This window comes from Egretta garzetta, unplaced genomic scaffold (assembly GCF_000687185.1).
Source record: "Egretta garzetta isolate BGI_Z169 unplaced genomic scaffold, ASM68718v1 scaffold85, whole genome shotgun sequence".
Classification (NCBI taxonomy): Eukaryota; Metazoa; Chordata; class Aves; order Pelecaniformes; family Ardeidae; genus Egretta; species Egretta garzetta.
Genome location: NW_009259718.1, coordinates 3,491,357 through 3,507,440, shown reverse-complemented (window position 1 = coordinate 3,507,440; position 16,084 = coordinate 3,491,357). Strand labels below are relative to the sequence as shown.

At 53.4% G+C, this 16,084-nt stretch overlaps 2 protein-coding genes across 2 annotated transcripts in view; one reads left to right on the top strand and one right to left on the bottom strand.

Annotated features, from left to right (window-relative positions):
- The window catches only part of LOC104126532 (acrosin binding protein), a 14,928-nt gene extending 4,044 nt beyond the window's left edge, over positions 1-10,884 (top strand). Inside the window, exons 3-10 of the mRNA XM_009639118.1 lie at positions 604-698; positions 818-926; positions 1,061-1,466; positions 9,258-9,390; positions 9,614-9,793; positions 9,900-10,067; positions 10,139-10,225; positions 10,771-10,884. Of these exons, the coding sequence (XP_009637413.1) occupies positions 604-698; positions 818-926; positions 1,061-1,466; positions 9,258-9,390; positions 9,614-9,793; positions 9,900-10,067; positions 10,139-10,225; positions 10,771-10,884 (1,292 nt within the window). The remainder of the gene's footprint in view (positions 1-603; positions 699-817; positions 927-1,060; positions 1,467-9,257; positions 9,391-9,613; positions 9,794-9,899; positions 10,068-10,138; positions 10,226-10,770) is intronic.
- Positions 10,885-11,898: 1,014 nt separating this feature from the next.
- LOC104126592 (protein Wnt-4-like) lies at positions 11,899-15,056 on the bottom strand. The gene is made up of 5 exons (XM_009639183.1): positions 14,992-15,056; positions 14,411-14,649; positions 13,431-13,562; positions 13,122-13,264; positions 11,899-12,366 (listed from the first exon to the last, which is right to left on the bottom strand). The coding sequence occupies exons 1-5, from the start codon at positions 15,054-15,056 to the stop codon at positions 11,899-11,901; spliced, it is 1,047 nt and encodes a 348-aa protein (XP_009637478.1).
- Positions 15,057-16,084: the final 1,028 nt, after the last annotated feature.

Genomic DNA, 16,084 nt, shown 5'->3' with positions numbered 1-16,084 from the left:
TCAGCTATCCCGTGATCACTGCAGGAAGAGCTGCAGCTTTTGCGCTAGTAAGGTCAGCGGTGCTGGTCAAGACCATGGTGCACGTGTGTACAGGCACAGGCTTTGCCAGCAGCATCTTGGCCCTGTGGGCTTTCCTCCATCACCTGCATGGCTGGAATCACTGTCAAACTATTTTGCACTGAAGAGGTTCTTTCCTCTGGTGTTCCCAGGCTCGTCATCTTCTTAACCCATCACATCACTAATTGCCCTTTTTTTATTTTTTTAAACCCTTCAAGTACTAATAACAGAGTCCTTATCAGATCCTGGAAACAAGAGGTTTGGGTCTCTGAAAAAGAGAAGATAACTGTGTGAAAAAGGACAGAAGGACGAACTGAAACCCTGGTGGTTTGGAGAGAAAGCACATGTGGCACCTGGGATCTGGAGCTATAACAGCACAAGGCTGTGATCTCCACTTGGGGGCAGACAGCTTTGACTTTCCCTTCAACCACAAGCTGCTCTGAAAACAGCCATCTGAGAGGTCCCCAGCTCTTGTTGCACCCAGGCCAAGGGGGCCTAAACCTGCAGCCTGCCCCCACCCCGCATCTCTCTCTCACCCCTCTCCAGGGCCAGTGTGCTCTGACTTCCCGGAAGCACCATGGTTCCAGACCTTCTGCCAGTTCGCCCAGTACCGCTGCTTCCAACGCCAGTTCTACGCCAAGGTGGGGAGCGGGATTTGGACCAGGGAGTGGGGGGAGTAGCACCTGGGAGATGGAAGGGGCGAGGGGGAAGGGAAGATAACACAGTGGGACCCATGTTTCTCCCTGTCTCCTCCGCCCAGCGAATCCCATGTATGAGTTTGTCTCCTCCAAAAAACCTTCTCCTCCCGACGGAGCGACCTCATGCTGTGGGCTCCTGGGCAAGGGGTGAAAGCTCCCCTGCAGAAGAAGGTAGGGCTGCACCGAGCTGCGCTGGGCACCCCTGCTTGCCTGCTGTTCTTCCGTAGCTACTCTTCCCCCCACAGCAGCTTTCTGGCTGGCCCTCAGCCCCCCTCATCCCACTCTCTCCCCAGCTCCAGGGCAAGCTTCTCTCTCGCCCTCTGACACCCTGCTGCGCACCAACGTGGATGCTCTCCTGAAGTACTCCTACGCACTGTCGAGTCAGAAACCGCTGCCAAGGAAGCTCCCTGCAGCCATGCCAGGGGGGCCAATACACCTGCAGGACCAGGGGCTGCCTGCGCTCCCACCAATCCTGCCGATCCCGGCTGCCCCTGCCCCCTCACCTTCCACGCTGGGATCCCCTGCCCGGGCAGAGCAAACCTGGGAGCAACGCCTGCAGAACAGCGTCTGGCAGCTGATCCACTTGGCCCTCTCCTTGGAGACATCCCTAGGCACCAAGGGCTCTTCTCCGGACTCCAGCACCAAGTCAGACCCAGGGAGAGCGTCAGGCAGTGCCAAGGAGGGGCTACAGGAAACAACCCCCCATGGCAGGTGAAGAGAAGGCCCCTCTCCCCACCCGGCGGGGTACCCCACGCCACCTGTGCAGGGCTGTCCTCACAGGCGCTGGCTGGTAGTCCCACGGCACTCATGCCCCTGCCCTGAGCAGCTGGTGTGTACAGGCAGGCTTTCTGGAGCAAGCTGTCCCATACAGAGCAGGGATGTACTCAAGGAGCCCCTCAGACACCCCCTGCTCCAGCACAGGGTGAGCAGGCAGAGGGTGACCCAGCACTGCTAGCGCCCGACAATGTTACTGTCCTCATGTCCCGAGCAAAGTGCATTTAGGCTGTGCCTTAGCTGCAGGCTTCATCCCATGCATGTGTATCCCCACGCTGTCGCCATCTGCAGTGTGCAATCACCTCTGCACTCATCCTCCTCCGAACTCACATCCCCCGGGATGACCTGCAGAAATAGCTTCCTTGTGTCCTTGGGATGCTGGAGTAAACCGTGTGTCTTGCTGTGCTTCTTGACTCTCTGCGTGCAACATGAAGCAGATTTTTTTTAAACAGTCTGACCCAAGGAGCGCTCTGAGGAGTGCTCCATCCTCACCCAGGTAGAGCAAAAGCGGCCCCAGGCTAGGAAACAGAGCCAGGAGCCCAGAGGTGGCTGAGTACAGAGCTCCTGGCTGTGCAGGACCACTACTTCTCGAGCATGTGCACCTCTCTGCATTCTGGATCTGTGCATTGCTCTTCTTAGGGGATTTCTGGTTCCCCATTCTGGCTTTGAAAGCAGCTGCGTGCCAGTTCAGCACAGGGCCCTGTGACAGTCCAGCTTACTGCAATCCTTTTACGTGCTTTTCTTAGTTCCTCTGGCCTAGGGATGCTTTAGGAGCTTGTCGAGCACCGTGAGCTCTTCTCAGCTGATCTGCCAGGATCCATTCGCCTCTGTGCTCAGGCAGCTGGGGCTGCAGAGCCCAAACAGAAAAGACCTCCAAAAGGATCGTATGTTTTCACTAAATTTTTCTTTTAGTACTTTAGTACTTTGTGGCTGAGGACCACTTGCTTTCACTGAGATGCAAAGATTATTTTGCTTGCCAAGAGCTAAAAAAAAGCTGTCTAGATGTGGTTTTCATAGAGAAGTCATTTTGGTTTCACTCTGTTGCTGGCTAGTGATGTTTCTGTAAGCACACAGGTTTTGTGCATGATTGCACATCTGTGGTTTCTGTTGAAAACACTGCAGACTGCTACCGTTGAGCCAGAGATCCCGCTTCTGCATGTAAAAATGAATTGCATTGTGTTGTTAAAGCTGTAAATGTTCTCTTGCAAGGCTGTAACTTAAGTCTTCCTCCTTCCTAATATTGTAGGAGGTTTTTACTGCCCAGCAAATTTTTCCTGGTGTTACGTACTTTAAGGCAAAATTATGTTTCATTGAGGATGTGTTCGTTCTCCCTGCCTCTGAAGTTGAGCCTTGCTCTGATTTAGTTATATTGGGATTATTGAGGGACTGCTGTGATCGCAGATGACACTCTCTATTCTGCTGCAGAGTTTCTCAAAGACACTAATGCTGACTGTGTGTCTGTAACCTGGCAGCCGAGACCCATCAATCATGCTAAGCAAAGCTTAAACTCAAGTGAAGATAAAAAGGCGAGATAGACTGTGCCTGTCGGCTTTGCTGCTTGCCACATCCCGCCTCCTCTCAAAGGGACTTCAAAGCATGACCTAAAAAAGGGGCAAAATGCTTTGAGGCATTTCCATTCCAGCAAGAGGAGCAGAGCTGGCTGGGACTGGTTGGTGTGCCCAGGTGCTGTTCAGCATCTGGTTTAACACAAGGTGTACACGGTTGTGACAGGCACCGAAACCCAGGGCTGCGTGCCCTCCCTAGGGTCTCCTGTCCATCAGGATAGCCATCCCTTCTCCCTCACCCCTGCTTGTGGCAGTGGCTCTGGTAGCTCTACCAGCTTTCATGGTACCTGATGAAGGTAGCTGTGACCTTTAGAGAGAGACATGGTGATGGCAGCAAAACAACAAGGAGAAGAATTGTCAGAACACTTTTCTGGTGTTTCTGCTAGCAGTGAATCATTATGGGAGGAAAAAAGTGTCTCTTATTGCATTTATTTTCGATTTTTAGTCCTTATTGTGCTTTCTGCCCCCTTGATTAAAGAGCTATTTATTTCCCAGTATTTCCTGTCCTCAGAGTTGCCATGATTCAGTCTTGCAGTTAAGCTGAACAGAGCTCCATAGCTCTCACGTTATAAAGCCTGTGCAGCTCATTTTCTGTGGCAAATTTCAGTGCCCCTTTAAAACATCCACATGCTCCAGCTCTGCGTGTGCCATTCAGCGATGAGTTTCAGCAGTCGGGTAGGCAGAAGGAGGTCAACCTCCCTTCCCTTCCCTGCTCTTCTGTTTGCACACAAGAATTGCATTTGCCCTTTTTCCCAGGGCTTCCCGCTGTTGTGTTGTTTGTCCGCTACGACCTCGACACCCCTTTCAGCATCACGGCTGTCCCGGATACAGACCCCGTCTTGTTGGTATTTGCACACGGATGCTCATGGTTTGCACGAGCCCAGCTTCCCCAGCAAGGCTGAACCCAGCCTTCCCAGCGGCTGCACTCTCCTACTCCTCCTCTACTCCTCCAAATAGCCCTTGTTGTGCTTCCATACTTCATCCCCCATGGCTTTAATTTTAAGACCAGACCCTTCATTAAGAATAGTCCCCAAAAAAATGCTCTCTTTGAATTAGCATCACCCACTAACAATTACTTTCTCTTTTTTACCCTGGGTCTGTTGGTGCAGGATGGGACTTGTTCCCCTGACACTTCTCAGCTGCTTTCAGGAACCAGCTGTCACCCGGGGATGATGTAGAGGTATCTTTTGGCCATTCAGTAAGGTCAGGGCACAATTTAGTGTCTTCGTATTGCTGCTGTTCACAGCTAGCTGTGAAAGGGGAGTCGTGACAAGGCAGGTTGTCTTCTCGTCACCGGGCCAGAAGAAGTTCAAGTGCTCCCAGGCTTTTGAGAATCTCAGAGCAGGGGGCTCTCAGTGTCCCAGGTGGGCAGAGGTAAGAGGCTGCAATATTATGTGGGTCAGCAGGAGAGGTGTATTTACAAAATAACAAATTTTCCCATGCTTTGTCCCCGCTGACCCTTGGGCAGGTGTTACATTCCCATTCTCCCAATGGTTCCTGCATGGGGTTACCTGCTGGGCTTGATCTGCCAGGTACCTAGCCAGCCTGCCTGCCTTCTTGGCATGCAGGCCAACATCTTTTTTCTTTCTGAAGCTGTTAAGAATGGCTTTTTCTTTAGCGGCTTTAGTTTCCTGCAGCAACCCACCTAAATCAGGAGTTACAAAGTGCTGGAAAGCTGCTGTTTGCTCCTTTTCTTCTTTTCTACTTGCCTCAGGTATTCACTCCACCTCACACAGCCAGCCAATATCGGGGGGGTTCAGCTTTTTTTTAAGCCCAAATCCTTGTCATTACATCGAGGGAATGGTGGATGTTGTTAACCAGCCCTCTTCAAAGATACCACTGAAGTAGGCTCTATGTGTGTCGCTCCATGTCTTGAGATCCTAAAGCAAAACAGTCTTTTATCTGAAGTTTTCTCCATTTGCCTTTGAGCAATTACTGATCTTGGCCCATGGATTCTTCTTAATTGTATTTTTTCACATTCCCTTTGAAACATTGCCTCCCAGTACCTGTTAGGCTTTTTCCAGAGCAGCAGTTAGCACATTAACGTGTGGAGGTACTAAGCTGGGGAGGGATTTGTATTAGAAAATCGCTTTAGCCAGACCTATCAGTTTCCCTGATGGGTGGGGAAACTTCTGCCCGTCCACAACCAGCTCAGCAGTGCGTCAGTGAGTGCAGGGGACCATCAGCAGCAGCGCTGTGCCTGGGTCTGCACCATTTGCCTGCAGTGCCTCTGTGATGGGACACAAAGCCCCAGTGCTGCCGTAAGGCAGCAGCAGTGGGAGAGTGGCTGGATAGGCCAAAGAGCAGTGCCAGGGTGCTGGGAATCACCGGGAGAGGAACCAGGGACAGCCCCCGGCTGCACCTAGTGCCCCGGTATCATGGATTGCAGGTGCCTGTGAGTGAGGCAGGAGCCCAGGACCCGTCCCTGGGTCTGGTGATGAGGGGTGGGACCCGTTCCCCTGACACTTCTCAGTTGCTTTCAGGAACCGGCTATCACTTGGGGACAACATAGGTGTATCTCACTCACTCAGAGGTGGTAAACCAAACCATAAACTTGCAACCATAAGGCCAGAAAGCCTCTCAGCAGAGATGGAGAACGGACATAGGGCAGGAAATGGATGTGACAGCGAGTGCAACAGAATTTCTTGGTAACCTCAGTGTGATGGTGTGACTCGGTTTCCTAGGTGAGTGAGCGGAAGCTATGGGCAGGGTTTGTGTGCATCTGCATAGGTGGCCAACAGCAAAGCATCAGTAGGTGGTGTGCAGGGATGCAGGGCTTTCTGATCTGCGCGAGCTGATCCTATTGAATGCGGTCTGTAGATCCAAAGTTTGCCATGCAGCAAAGGCTCCTACCCACGTCTGACTTTGTGTCTGTTCTGAACAAGTAGGTCATCAACACTCAGCAGATGTTCCATCGCTACTTATGAGCTACTTATGGAAGCACTCTTTTTAGAAAAGACTGGAGCCGAGTTGCCTTCTACTGCCCCTTTTGCCTGTAATCCTCTATTTGCACCTCGTTCGGGCTGCCCTTGTTGGACCAGTACATGTGTTGGAGAAAGCAAAGGCTGTTAAACCCATTTATTAGCAGTTGCGTTCTAAGCCTCAGGTTGTTATTTATTTGCTATTTTTTAAAAAGTACAGCAAGCTGGACAGGGTGGTTTTTTTGTTTTTCTACCTTGGTGATGAAAACCCCAGAGCTATTCATATCATTTTTAATGACTGTTAACGTGCCTCTCACTTTACTGGCTTGATCATCCTGGTGTGACGAAGAAGCAATCAAATCACAATGTGCCACTGGAATAACAAGCAAGTAGTGGAACAATAGCTAATAATGACATATTTGTGGATAAATTCTTTCAGATAAGTTTGGAGAATAATCTGAGGGTCATTAATAGAAATTTGTGAGTCACATCAAGTTGACCCAGACAGTTTACCAAATCTTGAAGGCCAAGATCCAACCGTGCCTAAGCAGTCAAGCATCTGAGTGGTGGCAGGGACTCCCTTTGGCTGCCACAGATTTATCAGCAAAGTGGACCAAAAACTTGTTCTCCTGGGCTACAACGGCTTGAGAGAGAAATTGTCAGTGTTAGGTAATCCCCACAGAAAGAGCAATCCTTTACGAAAGAGAAATGCTAGGTGTGCCTTGGGGGCTGTCACTGGTTCTTCTCTCAGCGATGTCCAGCTCCCAGTCACAGAAAAATGATGAGAGGGTTGAACGGAACTACCTTAGACAAGATTTTCAAGTGGGACGAGCCCAGACTTTTTGCTCTAAATTTAAAATTTCCTGTTCTTCTTGGTGTCCTAAATGGTCTCAATGTTTACAGAGGAAACAAAAAAACGCACAAATAAAAACAATTAGGCAGAGTCATGGGACGGAGGAGTGGACATAAGGGATCTTACAGGTTCTGGAAGTGCTCTCTGCAGGATAGGTAGGCTTTGTTTCTCTTTTTTACTGGCACATTTTAATTCTTCCCATCTTCACCTGAGGGAGATGGTATCTGTCACTTCTGTCCTCAGTTTGCACTCTTTATTCTCTCTGAACCTTCCTTCCACAAACCTCTGACCAGGCTGGTCACGCTGTGGTGCATCACAGTAAGAGATGCGCAGGCTTGCAATACATAGATCTCCAGGTTTTCAGCTGTCCTCGGTTTTTCAGTGGATGTGGTTGCTGTGCTGTCGGTCGGCACCACAGCGGTTTGGTCATGTGTCTGTGTCCACAGATGTACAGACTGCAAATGGCAGCCTGTCCACAGCGCAGTGCACGATAGCGTGTTGAAGGAACATCTTTGCTCGCCTCAGTGCAGGCAAGAGCAGCATCTGCTGTGCTGTGATAAAACAAGTTTGACTGTAATGTCCTTAAAAAAAAAAAAAAATCTACCACTCATATTTTCTGTGACTAAGATTTTCCGATTCTCTTGTAGTATCTAAGTAAGAGAGGTGCCCTCAGAGATCCCAACATGCTCATTTTCTGCTGATTAGTGCAAACCGTTTGGGTACAGGATCACTTGTTTCTGACCTGCTGCAAGTGCAGAGCATGTGCTGTGAGCTCTTTCATCCACAGTGTGTGGCAGGTCCAGGGATCTATTGAGGAGGTGCACAAAACTTCGTCCTATGAGTAGCCGTAATGCTCACCCATGTTCTCTTACGTGAGTGCACACCCAAACCCAATGCCAAGCAACTGCATATTCCTGTGCATACGGTGTATGCCTCTCGTGTCCACGGATCTGTGAACACCAGTCACTCCTCACAGCTTGATTTCTTCAGACACCGTGTAATTGCAAGAGCTAATGGTGGGGAGCTTGATCTCTTCTAGCCTTCAGGCCTGGCAATTGCTCTGGTCACTCATCCTGGCCTTCCTGCTCAGCACAGGACATGGAACCATGCCTAGTGAGCCCTGAAGCAAAAACAGCATCATGTGGCTGAGCTACAGACTGTTCTCTCAACAGAAGTTTGGGGTATATTTTTGAAGCCTCCAAGCTGTGGAGAAACAACCCCATCAGCTACTCCCATGCTAAATACCCTTCGTGTCAGGAACATGCTGCTAATTTCTGGTCTGAATGGATCTCACCCCAAATTCCAATCACCAAAAGTCATTACTCTTCCGTCTGCTGATGAAGAGAGCCTTCCAGCTGATCCCCATCTTGGTAAAAGTACAGGCTGACCGAGTGGCCACCCACTAGTGCCTTTGTTCAGCTAAGTAAACGTTCTTCAATTTCTCACTCCAGGTGAAAGTTTTCCAGACCTTAGGAAATCTCATCTTCATGACCTTCCTCCAGGTTCTCCACCTCTTTTTTTTTTTACTTTTTTAAGGCTAATCCAAAGGTCTGAAGGAAGTTTCAGCTATTCTTAGGAAAACTTCACCATACAGGTTAGCCCATGCATGGATTTTAAGAGCATTTTAACATAAGCAATTGCTGCTCTTCTCTTTTCTTACTTTCTGCCAGATCAAAGTGTATTTATCATTGATTTTGTTTCCAGACACAGAGGACAAATATTTAATGAGCATTTTCACCTCTTCTGCACCATTGCTGATAATTCATACCATCCCTGTCTAATAACAGTTCTGTACCATGTGTACAATTTCTTCTCTTCCTAAGAGATATAAAATATTCTTATTGTCCTTGTCCCACTGTCCTTAAATTTTCTACCTTTAGCTTCCCATGTTGGTTTGGATGAACAGTTAATTCTTTGTTACCAATTTTTTCCCCTTTCCATCAAACACATTGGCTCAAGCAGGAGGGAGGCTTAGTAAGTTGTATGCTGCAGACCCAAGTGGGGCTGCCCTATGGTCAACACTCAGCAGACCTCTAACAAACACCTCCATGCTGTGCACTCAGATGGATAAAACTGGGCAGCCACTGCTGCAGGGCCCCTGGGAAAGTTCCTAAAGCTGAGCTCCTCTCCCAGTCCCTCTCATGTGCTCTTGAATTCACACAAACACACACCCCCACCCGTAGCCTCTGTGTTACACAGGCACATGCAGATTCTGCAGACACCCCCGTTCCTCTGTGCATTTTGGCCGAGAGTCCAAGGTTTCTTTGGGAAAGGTTTTTTGCTACACTTGGGGGTTGTTTTCTCCCCTTTCAGTTTTTGACTAAAGGTCTGTCTCTTCAGTGTGTGACAAGAGATGAGACTTCATTTTCTCCGTCCCTTTCTCTGTCAGCCTTTTAGCCCTGAAGAAGGATGAGGCGGTGATGATCCTGTGCTATGCAATGCTGGAGGGAAACTGTCTCTTGTCGGTGGTAACCCAGGCCTGGAAGGAGATGGAAGAAAGCGTCCTTGGGTTTGGCAATTCGGTAAAGACGCTGATGCCCACCTTTTACCCGCACTGTGTGCAGGGCTCCCTGCAGTGCTGACCACAATGCTCCGGCAGCCAGAGTTCGTCAGCACTGTCCTTTCAGGTGCCACCTCCTGGGAGAAGCTAGCGTGGGTGACCAGGGAGGCAAGCTCCAAGCTAGGGATATGGGAGCTCCTCAGTCTCCTTTTCCCCCCCTGACCTCCCCGCTGCATGCACCCTAGGTGTGTGACAGCGCTGGGCGGCATCACATGGACCTCTGCCCTAACTGCGCCTTCTGCTCGCTGAAGAGGGAGCAGTGCCAGAATATCAGAAACCTGAACCGTGTCCACTGCGAGACAGGCAGCTTCATGACCTACATCAACCCTCAGGTCTCAGCCCAGTACCAGGCTGTGGGCAACAAGGTACCGAGCGTGCTGCATCTCCAGCCGGTCTCTGAGGAGGAGCCTGGACTGGCTGGTGGGGAAGGGGAGGAAGAAGCACAGCTCTCTTCATCACACCCCTTTGCAGACCAGCTCCCCAGAGACCTCGGAGTACTATGGCATGGAGGTTTTTAGAGGGCTGAGGGCGGAGTACTGGTGCAGCCGGATGGCCACCCGTGGCTGTGAGGACCCTCGTGTGACCCTCTGGCTGAAGGCGGAGTACACTGCCTTACAAGATGGAGATACCCCGAGCCAGGTGGGTGCCCGTGGGTGCTCCCATCCCTCCTTCTCCTCTTCTTTCTCTAGCCTTCATTCCCATCTCCCCAGATCTGTGACTCGGATGGAGTTCAGCACCCCAGCTACTGCGCGTTCAAGAGCCACCAGTGTCTGCAGAAGAGCCTCTACAACCGGAAGGTGAGAAGCAACCTGCACTGCCCTTTACGCAGCCTTCTCCTCCATGGCTGGTGCCTTCACAGCCAGCCCTGAGTCCCTGCAGGACTCACTGGCCCGCTGCTTGTCCCTCCAGTAGGACACACTTGGGTGTGTTTGGGGGGGTGACAAACAGTGGCCTGAGCATGGCTGGCATGTAACCGAGGCAGAGGGCTTTGCACAGACGCTATAAGAGATGGCAGCGGAGAGAGCTGCTGATGCTGAGACACAGCAGCTGTGGGGATCCTCCCACCCCTTGGGGTATCCCTGTATACCCCCGCAGGGGAGGGTCTCCACCATCTACTGGGTGCTTCCTAGGTGGTAACAAAATCCAGAAACACCAGAGCAGGACAGAGGACTAGCCCATATCTTAGGACACACACAGTTCAGCTATCATCCTCTCCCTCCCGCTTCCCAGCTGCTTCTCCCCTCTTCTCTCTGGTGCCCCCATCACCCCAGCCTCCAGATGCTGTCCTTTTTGGAAGGATGGGCAGTGGTATCAGGCCTATGAACTTGGGCTCTCCTTGCAGGTGTCTCACCGCGGCTGCCACAGAAACAAGACGTACCGGGTGTTGAGTGAGAAGGAGGGAGAGGAGGAGGTGCGGCTGTGGCACGAGAGGTTCCTCAGCCTCACCAAAGGATGATGCACGGTAGCGGGGACATGCGTGGGAAAGGCAGGGCTCCAGAGCAGGCTCTCTGGGCTGTGGGGAGGCAAAGAGCCTGGATAGACTTGGACAGTTCTTCCCAGATCCCTTGCTGGCCAGCCAGCTCATCGTGGCCAGATCTCCCACTCCGAGTACCTCCTCTGCACCGTCGGCAGCGGCACACCAGGAGGGGAGCCTCACTCAACGGTGTTTTACCGTGGTGCCTGCTGGAACTCCTCCTGAAAACATTTTCTCCAGTCAAAGGAGCAGCTGAGGATCAGAGAATGCATCAGCCCTGGGAACCTGGATTTAGAGCCACTGGCCCAAGTGCCCTTGTCTGAAGTCCCCAGCCACCTCTTCCCTCCCTCCCCCTGCATGCCCATACCAGTCAGTAGTTCTCCCAAGGATGAGTCTTTTCATATAAAGAGCCCATTCACCCCAGAAACCTAATTTTCTCCCTCTGCTGCCAACACTCTATCACACCCCTCAGTGAACCCTCTCACATCCAAGGCGGGTCCCTGCTCCCCTCTGCTCCGCTCCCTGGTGTTCCTCGCTTGCTGCAGCCTGTGTGGCCGCTGAGCATGAGGACTCCAGCGTGGCCTCATCCCCTCTAAGCCCGTGGGAGAGAACAGAGCCAGGTACCCTCCCGGTCCCAAATGCAGGGCATGAGGAAGGAGCTGATGTACACACTTTGCTTTTCATTGCAGCTGGTTTATTTCTAAAGCTTAAGGGTTTATTGGGCCTGTGTCCTCCAACCCTCTGTCCAGAAAAGTAATTCAAACCACAGAAAGCCCAATGAGGCTGGCGAGAGGGTGCTGGGTGCTGGCACACGGGAACTGATGTCACCCCTGGCACCAGGGGCTGCTCTCCAGCAGGGCAGCAAAACCCCACGTGTCCTCTGCTCCCTCTCAGCCTGTGTGTTTCCCCCACACCTTCCCCAAGTGTGTCTCCCCCTGGGCTGTCCTCTCCCCGGCTGCCTTGCAGTCCCTCGGCAGCCTCCCGGTGCGCTCCCCCTCAGCGGCAGCTGTGCACCTCCACCAGGTGCCGGCACTGCTTGCACTTGACGGAGCAGCACCAGCGAAACTTGCAGCTGCACCGCTCCACCACCTCCTCCTGGGCCGTGTGGTAGCCCCTGCCACAGCAGAGGAGCTCACAACCATCCATGGCCGGGGATGTCCGGTTGCACTGGCGGCCAGAGGTGCCAAAGACCCCACGCCGGGGGTCCCAGTCACAGAAGTCTGGGCTGGCCAACAGGTAGACCAGGTCATGAGCCGTGTAGGGCTTGAAGCGAGAGCTCTTGGGCACCAGGAGCTTGCGGGAACCGACCCGCTTGGGGTGAACCTCCGTCGCCCCCTCGAACTTTTCCTTGAGGACGTTGCCCACCTTGCGGAAGGGGGGCATGACCTTCCAGCACGTGCGCACCTCACAGGAGCCCGACACACCATGGCACTTGCACTCCACCTTCATGTGGGCCAGGAGAGCCTGGGGAGTGGGAGGCAGCTGCCAGCCAGACCTGGGACACCCTGCCCTATGCCTCCCATGCCTGGGAGCACCCCCTGCAGCCACTGTTCCCCCCCACACACACCTCACATGGGGCTGGAGGGCAGGATAAGGGCAGGGCAGGGAAGGGCAGGGCAGGGGAGGGAAGGGAGGGGAAGGGAGCAAAAAAGTCCTTTTAAGCCAAGCCAGTGTGAAACAGAAGGGGATCCACTCTGCGAAAGAGTCTGGCTTGGGTCTGTAAGAAAAATCCCTGAGACAGTGAAAGAGACAGGGACCTGCTCTGACCCATGGGACTGTGGGGAGGGGAACAGATTCGCCCAGAGCTGGAGGATGGTCCAGGGACCAGATCTGATGGCAGCCCCTACAGAGGATGGTGTCTTTGCCCAGGAGGGACTGGAGGGGCAGGGGAGCCCTTCAGAGCAGGGTGGGGAAACTCATTTCCTCTGCAGAGAAGGCCAAGGGAGGTAAATCACAGCCGGGCTCACTGAGGAAAAGGACTCTGTGCAGAGGTGCGTAGGGGAGGCTGGGACCATCCCCCCATGCAGGCAAGGAGCCAGCTCGGTGCAAGCAGTGCAGTGCTGGGCTGAGGAAAAGCAGCAGGATGCAGACCCTCTCTGGGAGCTCATGGCTGCCCCAAACTGCTCCTTGGCCTGAGGGGGCTGGACCGAGAGCTTCGCCTAACCAAGGAGAAGCCCTTGAAGCTGGGCTTGCTTCCCAGCCCTCGTTCCTGCCCTTACCTTCCTCCCAGCCTCGTTGTTGTGCAGGTTCATGAGCGCTCGGCTGGAGGAGATGCCACGGCTCCTCTCGGGGTTGTCTACAAAGGCTTGAGAAAAGGCAATCCCATAAGACAGGTTATCAGAGCAGCCTGACCACTGGAAACCTGCAGAGGGAAAGGTGCCATGAGTTGAAGAAGGAGAAGCCCTGGGAGGAGCTCCCAAAGGGCTGAGGGCCATGGACAAGGCAGGTGTCTCCTCCCCTGGTTGAGGTTTTCCCCCACAGATCTTTTCCTCTGCCACTCCCTCCCTGCCACCAGCCTCCTCCTTCACCTTCGGGGCTGACTCCTCGGATCTTGCGGTCGCAGCCACACTTCTCCAGCTCCCCACGGCTGCAGGCACGAGTCACAGCAAAGGCAACGCCAGCGGCAGAGATGGCGTGGATGAAAGCAGACTCCCGTGTGCCTGCAGTGGGGTGAGAAATGGCACTGGTCTGTGGAGGAGGAAGGCACTGACGGGACGTGGGTGTGGGGAAAGAGGCTGTGACTGCATGCAGGAAGGATGCATGCAGGTGGAGATTGCTTGAGAGAAATCGCCGTCAGGATGTTCAACCAGTGCTGCTGTTCCTGAGGCCAATAAGGGAGCTGGCTCTATGGGGTGCTTCTGGCTCAGTGCCCGCAATTTAGCACCCTCAGTTCCTGGGCTGGGTGTCCCACTGAGGGAGAGGAGTCAGCAGCCCCCAAGGGAAGTGAGAGGGGAGCCATGGTGGGGGATGCCAGGGGCTGACCCTCCCACACAGAGGGGTTTGTCAGGGAGGACCTCTGCCACCTCGTCTCTAGGAGCAGGAGGGACCCTGCTTCTAGCTCCCTATATGGCTCCTCCCGTGCAAACACATGCAAAATCAGTGCTGTTTTGTGGGGCATAGGCAGATCCTTTTTCCCTGGCTTACAACAAAAAGGGACTGCAACTTCAAAGAAAAAAGCTCCAAAGGGCTGGGCTGGTGGCAGGGTGGGGGAGAAGATCTACCAGTCTGCAGAGCTGGTACCCAGAATGATCAAGATGGGACCAAAAAGCCAAGCCTGCCTGAGTGAGGAAAAAGTTTAGCCAGAATATTAATATTTGTAACAGCACGTGCATTTGTTTCAGTTTGCTCTCTGTTGATATCTATGTTAGTGTGTGGAGGACGGCACGGGCCACCCTGAGGCTGGGCCCAGTGTGATACCTGCACACTGGCCGATGCATCAAGGGGACCCCGTGGGCATACTGAAGGGACCCCATGCTAGCTCTGCCTGCGCCGCCTCCCCCTCACTGACCTTGGATGGTGACCTTGCCGAAGACCTGCAGCCCCTGCAGGGTGGAGCAGTTCCACCGGCGAGAGTGAAACTGGTGCTGGCACTCCTCGACAGCCAGCTCCGCACCTCGCTTCACCGCATCCATGGCTTCCACCTGCCGCCGGCAAACACGGACCTGCTCCTCCACCAGCCCCATCAGACCCTCGCAGCCACCGGGGTCTTGGAGGCCTGCCCGCAGAGAAGGCTGCTTGGCCAGGTACCTGTGGGGCAGGGGAGAGATTCAGTCGCGGATGGGCTAGAACCAGGGCTATGTCTGCGGGGAGCTAGCCCTCTGTAGCTTTATTTTAGAGCAGAAACACTGCAGGGAAGGGGATGTGCCGCCTCTTGTCTGTCTTGCATCGGACATTCCTGGTCTGCGCCTCTTCAGCTTCACTGTCCCTCTCCCTTCATGCTCCCAGAGATGGCCCTCTTAACGTGCTGCCTTTGGGTTGCCCAGGTTCCTTCTTCCACCCTTTTCCTACAAACATACCTGTTTTCTTGGGAGACAGCACCTCCCCAGGTGATTTTCCAATCCAGAGAGTACAAGTGCAAAGCATACTTACAGCCAGGTCACGGCAAGGACATGCTGCATGGGGATCAGCACCACGTACAGCTGCACCATCTCCATCCTGTCCCCGGCAAAACTCCACCTTCAGCCTTTTTTTTCTGTCCTGGTGTGCCTGCCAGCATCAGAGACCCGGTGGCCTGCAGAAACCTGGCAGGTTGGCCCTGCGAGGGTGTCTACGCCAGTGCTGTTTCCTACCTACAGCTTGGGCAGCATCATGGGAGAGCTCTGAACTAGGGCTCTGGGGTGGGCATCTGTCGGAGGGAGCTCACGTGGCGGGGGACAGCATCAGTGCCAGACCTCTGGTCTCTGCCGTCCCATCAGCAGACAATCTGGTTGTCTTCCTCTGTGGTCAAGTCACTTCATCAGCAGAAAGCAGCCCAAGACCCAGTCAGCAGCAGCAGACAGCCTTCCATGCAAGGAAAACCTGGCAGCACCAAGTAGCAGTCGCTAAAACCTCCAGCTCATCATCGCCTTGTCACCAAGCCCTTTGGGGAGCCAGAGAGTTTTCTTGCAGTGACAACTCATGGGAGCAGAGAGGGGAAGCCCTGCTGCCTCCCTCATCCCCAGCCACTGTCCTTGAGGACCCTCCCTCATCTGCCTCCTCCAGGCTGGAGATTCTTCTCTTCTACCCTGCAGCCCACATAGCTACGGCAAACAGTCACAGCCCGGCTGCTCCCCGACTCTCCTTCCCCTTTTCCCGGCCGCCCCTTTTTTCCTCATTTTCTTCCCCATGGCAAGAGGTACAGTCCTTGCCCTTCTCCTAAGCAGGCATAGTGGAGTGGCTGCCCCTCTTCTCAGTGGGTAGCCCTTTCCTAAGAGCCCCTGGACGTCCAGGAAAATGTGAGTTGTGTGACCGGGGAGCTGAAATGTCCCAGGAAAAAAGCCTGCCATTCCTCCAGCAGGCATGGGAAGCGGCAACTGTCCTGACCACCCTGGAAGGTGAAACTCCTCACACAGCCCAGAGGTTTCTGCTTTTTCTGCCTGAATCATTCAGAAAGCGAAACACGGCTGCTCTGGCCCTGCTATGGTTCTTCCACCATGGCCCCACGTGTGGATCGACACCTCTGCTGTCCCTTTCCACATTTCAC